A 7,139-nucleotide genomic window follows, 5' to 3' on the forward strand; every position below is an offset into this window, starting at 1 on the left:
GTATGTAGCCCCTCCTGTTGTGGCGGATGGTGAGTTCACAGTGGGGATGGAATTCAGCTCAAGGGAGGCAGTAATCAAGGCAATGAAAGATTATACCATCCTGAATTGGGCAAGCGTTTTATATCGGTAGGCATAGTTTTGACGGTCCCAGTTATGCCACCTGCAGACGGATAATCCATTTCCTAACTTAAGTTACCATAAACTAAATACAATTTAAATCAATTACTACGACGCATACTTTAATCAAGATTACCTGTTTGCAAGTGGAAAAGCTCGGGGATTGCCAGGAATCGGCGCTAGAAATGGTAGCCGGATCCAAGCCCAACTTACCAACAGTGTCAGTGGACCGTCCATCTCCTTGCAGTCGACACGAGTTGCCCTGCACAATGATCTATACAAGTGTGCCAGGCATGCCGAACCCCAACTAAACTGTATGATCTGGCCGAAGTTGCGGAGCAAGGGTAAAAATTTCCAGTGCACCCCTGCACCCGACTTATCTGTAAATAGAACTTTACCAAATAACAACATTATGTGACACTTTACATACATCTGCATGCTAACAACATCATTCAGTTCTATACGATCTCTCACACCCCTAAACCACGTCAACTTTATAAAGCTCCCTCTACATTCATTTTTCCTGGGTGCAACTCCAAAGTGGTGCAAGCACTCGGCTTCCAATGCCTCAAAGCTACTCATGGTCGGACCTGTAACCGGAAGACCATTTGTTGGCAGACCGAGAATTACCGCCACATCCTCCAAGGTCACTGCACACTCACCAACCGGAAAGTGGAACGTATGAGTCTCGGGCCGCCATCTCTCAATCAGAGCAGTAATCATTGCTGACTGGCCTTTAACAACTCCAATTTGGGATACATAATAAAATCCACTCTCGCGTAACTGTGCCTCAACAATCTGGTTATATGGATCCGGCGGGTGTAAATGGTCACACTCCAACATCCTTGAAGCCTACAATACCACATTTTCCAGTATAAGAACAAATCTAACACAACTATATTATTCAATAACACAACTATACTTTAACATGTCCATTAAAACTAATTTCCAGCATAAAACCAATTCAAACAAAAAAACAGCATACTAATTTCTGATTATTATTCTTATTACTATTATTATTATCATTATTATTATTATTATTATTATCATTATTATTATTATAATTATTATTATTATTATTCAAACATCAAACACACACTTTCTCTCCTATTAGGATTATTGTTATTGTTATTATCATTATTATTATTATAAAAAAAGCAAACTAATTTATTATTATTATTATTATTATTATTATTATTATTATTATTATTACTTATTTTTATTATTATTATTCAAACAGCTTATTATGATTATTATTATTGTTATGAATATTATTATTCGTATAATAAAAAAAGCATACTAAGTTATTATTATTATTATTATTACTATTATTATTATTCAAACAGCATACATACATTTCTCTATTATTCTGATTATTATTATTGGTATTATTATTATTCGTATAAAAAAAAACTATACCAAATAAATTATTATTATTATTATCATTATTATTATTATTATATTCAAACAGCATACATACATGTACAATACATACATACATACTAATTTTTCTATTATTATGATTATTATTATTGTTATTATTATTGGTATAAAACGTACCATACTCATGATTTTTTATTACTATTATTATTATTATTATTATTATTATTATTATTATTATTATTATTCAATTAACATACACTAAATTTTTCTATTATTATTTATTATTACTATTATTATTATTATTATTATTATTATTATTATTATCATTTATATAAACCGAACCTACTACTTTCTTTTTTATTATTATTACTATTATTCTAACAGTATATATACTAATTCTATTATTAATCATAATAATTAACGATCATAAATAAAGTAACTAACAAAATTTTCATTATTAGGTACAGATTTTATTTTCTTTTTTTAAAAATTTACTGTACTATTTTTTCAGATATTTTTTTTTTCCTTTTTCTTACATTCATACACTACCTAGCATTCCAGGGAGCTTCTTCTTCATCACCATTACAAACAAAACATGCCAAACATTCATCTCAACAAACAAACATTCATCATCAAATCTCCATACATACATATATACATACATACAAGGTTATTTCTATTTTTATTTCTATTTCTAATCACCTAATAATAAAATACATACATATATCTTTAATTTCTAATTTCTACTTATAATAAAATCTATAATTATCACCATCATTATCATTAAATAAAATTATGAAAAAAAAAACTTACATGATTTGGATCTCCAAGATAGTTAACAATATGAAGCTCCGGTTGATTTACTTCCTTAGTTTTTCTTTTTTTGGCATTTTTTTTTCTTCTTTCCCTGATCTGTTGGTGGTCCAACAATGGGGGTGTGTGGGGTTGAGAGGAAGAAGAAAGGGATTTGTGTGAGAGTGAAAGGAGAGTGTTGCAAAGTGAAAGAGAGAGAGAGGGGTATAGGGGATAAGCTCACGGGGTGCACCGCGGAGCCACCTGCATGCCGGACATGTGGCAACTAGCCACCAATCGGTGCCACCGATTTCGGCACCTCTCTCTCCCACAAATCGGTGCCACCGTTTTGCTTCCCTCCAATCGGTGCCACCGATTTCTTTGCATGCGCCGTCACAACTCCGTCAATCACCCCAAACCCCCATAACGCCGCACATCACCATCGCCAACCCCATATCAAAATTAAAAAACTCTATACATGCATATTGTTTTACATATTTTTCTAGTTAAATAATTAGTTATTAAATAATTAAATTTGATATGATAGAATAATTAAATTTATATAAATAAATAATTAAATTTATTTATAATAATATAATAAAATTATAAAATATCAAATATATATTTTTATATCGATAACTAATTAATAGTTAATTTTTATTTTTTAATTTACATTGTTGTAAAAAAAAAAAATAAATAAATAATGCACGTGAGGGTCAAAATTGATTCCTGACTATATTAACGCGCATGCAGCAGAATGTGGATTCATGGCCTACGTTCTGATTTGGCTTAATTTTCATAGGAAATTATAGGATTAAAAAAAATGAGCCAAAAAGACTGAACCTAATTAACTAAACTAATAGAGTATATTATTTAATTAGTTTACATATTTATAAAGAATAAAGGATTAAATTAGTCCATAAAAAATTATCTATTTTTTAAATTAGTTACCGACAAAATTTTTTTAATAATTTTTTTAAAGATTTTAAATTAATTATGTTAGTCTTTTCTTTTTTTTTTTTACTTTTAAGTGATATCACAACACACACCTAATAGTCTTAATTGGCGGTTAATATGATAAGTTTATAAAATTAGATCAAATCAACTACAAATTAAAGAATTCTAATACCTCAAAGTCTTCTCTCAATTAAGTTTCAATTGTTGCATACACAGGACGAGATGCAAATCTTCAACACTTGTTTAAGTGAATTAGTGAATTAACTACTATTATATTTGTAGTATCTTTATATAAAGTATTTTGAATAATTTCTTGTATTAATAATAAGTTGAACATATATGATTGTATTCAAGTGTGTAAAAAGGTTTTTGTTTTTTCATCAAGATATATCTGAATATGAAAGATACAGACGTTGAACAATGATAGTATCATGTCTAAAATGTATGAATGTTTCGTATATGAAATATAAACAAGTCATGAAATTATCTCAATTTAATTTACATAATTTAGTTAGTTAGTTGTCGTGTTGAATGAGTAATGACTATATATCCCTTTCAGAATATTCGGCGAAACAATAATAAGCAAAAATGATTAGCACACCATGCAATTTTCGGCTTGAACAATAAAATATTGTAAGTCTATATATAACAAATTCCTTGGCTTTGGCTATATTATCAGAAAAATATAATAAACTGGTCAAACACATCAACTATGAATCTATGATATACTTGCTGCCTGGCCTATACTAATTCGAACTTCAAATTGAGGAAGTATTATTAACCGTTCCGAAATTTCTTTTGGTAAATTTAGTTAAACCACGAACGTAAATGCAATTTCAATTTGCAAAGATAGGTACACTGTTGTTAGTAGGATGATCATGATGATGATGATGATAAAAATATATAGGAAAAAAACACCATTAAACATCGTTAAGAGATATTGATTAATCAAACGGACCAATTATAAAGTATAAACCAACACGTATTGAACGCTTAGAGAGAAAAATAAATAAAAGAGAGTCAACTTTTCTTTATTAATAAATGCAACTAATCCAACGAACCAATAAAAATTTCAAAAAGTAAAAACAAAGTTTTGAACAAATCTAAAAATTATTTGGTGGCGTGGTGGCTAAAGAGAATTGATCACCTCTTGTATTCTTGTCATAACAATTAGAGCATGCCAGCTTTCTTATTTTCAGTGGAGAATCTATATATGCTTCTCAAATGTCTTTAGGAGGATTCTTCTCATATTTGTCCAAAGCAGACTTCCACTCTTCTAAATTTTTATTAATCAAATTAGAGCCTATAACCTTTAAGGCTAATGGGAGGCCTTGAGCATAATGTATTGCTTGATTGGATAGATCTTCATAGTTTGCTTTGGGCCTTGTCATTTTGAAGGCGTTCCAACAGAAGAGCTCTAGAGATTCAGGGTCACTTAGCAATTTCGTCTCGTAAATCTTTTCGACTTCATGAGCTGCTAAAAGATATTTATCCCTTGTTGTTATAACAATTCGAGTCTCGTAACTAAACCAATCACATTCTCCTGTAAACCAATCACATTCTCCTGCCAATGCTTTTAATTGTTCTATCTTATCGACATCATCAAGAACAATAAGAGCTCTTTTTTTGCTAAGTTTCTCTTTGATCATACTGATTCCTTCCTCAACACTGCGGACCTTGATTTCCCCCTCCCCAAGCAACTTCGAGAGGAGCGTTTGCTGTAGACGTACTAGGCCCTCTTCTTGATCTGAAATTTTTCTAACATTGAAAAGAAAACAAGCACATTCAAACCGGTCGCAGATGGAGTTATACAAGGCTTTGGCAAGCGTCGTCTTTCCACTCCCACCAATTCCAACAATCCCCACCATGGTATTGTTATTGTAGTGCTTTCTTTTGGGTGATTCGCCATTGGATAATGTCCTGTACTTAGAATATAGATGTGACTCCACTTCTACAACTCGAGTTTGCAATTCAACCATATGATCCCCAATAAGTAGTTGTCTTGGAGGTACACAAGTCAATGCCTTGCTTACAATTTTTTGAATAAACTCGAATTCATACCTGTAGATGTGCAAGCAGCTTTCAAATATTGAGATTGGGCATTGAATGATCATGCAACATTTTAAGGATAATCTTTATAAGTATTGAAGAACTCTGAGGCGTTAAACACTTGATTCTAATAAAGGTTTTATTTAGTTGAAACTAAAATAATTGATGAATCAATCTTCACTTATATGACCATGTACATATTACCACGCAATATATTGATTCAAATTAATATAGAAGTACTGAATAATGAAAATAAAGGATATCAACTTTTTGAGATTATTGTTAGTTTATCATTCACATTCACGAGATTTATTTTTTTAAACTGTCGATGAGTATAGTAATATCGTCATACTAATCCCTCCAATCCTTTGATAGTTAAGCATGGTATATAGTTATATTAATAGTGAAGCATACCACACATCGTCACAATTATAAGAGAGTTAAAAATGTGATTTAGACACAAACAATCGGGGAGAAGGTATTTACTTACCCTTGTTTCAAATGAAAGCCTTTCATGTTGGATGTTTCGGCCAAAGCTTCCTTCCATTCTTTCACCTTCTGAGAGTGACAACCAAACCTGATTTCATGAGCATCCACGGCTTCCTTGTAAGTGTTCCTCTGATGCCGTACATCTGAGGGCTCTACTTTGTAGAAGACTGGAAACACAAGTTGGTTCCTTTCCCTGCGACATTGCAGGATCTTGACGAGTTCATCAAGGCACCATGTTGAAGCTGCATAGTTTGTTGAGAAAACAATAATCGAGATCTTTGCTGCTTCAATCCATTGAAGGAGTTGAGGTCGAATTGTTTCTCCTGTTCTGAGATTCTCATCATCGATGAAGGTGCTGATTCCGTTGCGGCAAAGAGCATCATAGAGATGACCTGTGAATCCATGACGTGTGTCTTCACCCCTGAAACTCAGAAATACATCGCAGATAGTAGCCATGAAACTTTCTTGGAAGATAAAACGGGAAAATAGGTTGATGAATCAATGAGAGTACTTGACTTGACTTTCAACAGTAGCAGTACTTTTATAATTATATAATCTTACAAACATCCTTAGTAGTTAATATCCTAAGATCCGGATTCACCCACATGTCACTATCCTATAGCTTCCTGATTTCATGCGGTAAATACTTGAGTAAAAGTCATTTTTTATTGATGACATTAATTAAGAGGGTGGTTGGAGTGGTTCGTTTGGTGGCAGGCACCATTACATTATGTATGTATACTATATATTTTGGTGAAAACTCAAGTGCAGTCGATTTTACATGAAGTTGATACTTGAGAGCTATTAGATAATTTGACTGATTTGACTAAATTTTCATCTAACAGCTCTCAGATATCAACTTCACGTGAAGTCGACTTCACCTGAATTTTCACCATATACTTTATTATTATATTACTTTTTACTTTACTATTTACTATGCCACTCTTTCCTGCTACGTGTCTTCCTCTCCATTCAATTTCTCATTACTTGAAAGGAAAAGTTTTACATTACACATGTTATTCAATTCAACTGAAAATCTGCAACATTATGGTTAAAATATTAAACCTCTTCCATCTTTGAAACAGTATATTATTACTCCTCAAAGTCCTTTTCCGCCTTTGCACAGTGCTTCTCTTTTTTTACTTTAGCTTGCTCCCCTTCGTCTTCGTCTTCGCCTTTACCTCTGTCTGCTCTACGGACATAAATCTCTTTGTTTTTTGTTGCTTTTCCACATTGTTCCCTCTCTTCTGCCATCTTTGAAGTCATGCCATGTTTCTTTCTATCTATTCTGATTTCTTGGTAACACAGAACAATACCTCCTTCTCCAAAAAAATTTTCTTTTTCAGATACAA

General features: G+C 32.1%; 2 protein-coding genes across 2 annotated transcripts; both read right to left on the reverse strand.

Annotated features, from left to right (window-relative positions):
• Positions 1–249: 249 nt before the first annotated feature.
• Positions 250–960, reverse strand: LOC130965410 (serine/threonine-protein phosphatase 7 long form homolog). Its single transcript, XM_057890174.1, has one exon. It carries the CDS (start codon positions 958–960, stop codon positions 250–252), a length of 711 nt encoding a protein of 236 aa, XP_057746157.1.
• Positions 961–4,308: 3,348 nt separating this feature from the next.
• Positions 4,309–6,285, reverse strand: LOC130970091 (disease resistance protein RPV1-like). Its single transcript, XM_057896067.1, has 2 exons — positions 5,789–6,285; positions 4,309–5,310 (listed from the first exon to the last, which is right to left on the reverse strand). Exons 1-2 carry the CDS (start codon positions 6,241–6,243, stop codon positions 4,470–4,472), a joined length of 1,296 nt encoding a protein of 431 aa, XP_057752050.1. The 5' UTR covers positions 6,244–6,285; the 3' UTR covers positions 4,309–4,469.
• Positions 6,286–7,139: the final 854 nt, after the last annotated feature.

Source organism: Arachis stenosperma, chromosome 3 (genome assembly GCF_014773155.1).
Source record: "Arachis stenosperma cultivar V10309 chromosome 3, arast.V10309.gnm1.PFL2, whole genome shotgun sequence".
Taxonomy (NCBI): Eukaryota; Viridiplantae; Streptophyta; class Magnoliopsida; order Fabales; family Fabaceae; genus Arachis; species Arachis stenosperma.

Bases quoted from the DNA above. Each gene is read 5' to 3' on its own strand.
- LOC130965410 (XM_057890174.1), bottom strand. From the start codon at position 960: ATGTTGGAGTGTGACCATTTACACCCGCCGGATCCATATAACCAGATT.
- LOC130970091 (XM_057896067.1), bottom strand. From the start codon at position 6,243: ATGGCTACTATCTGCGATGTATTTCTGAGTTTCAGGGGTGAAGACACA. The intron at 5,311-5,788 runs GTAAGTAAATAC...GCACATCTACAG, and splicing joins GGCTTTCATTTGAAACAAGG to GTATGAATTCGAGTTTATTC.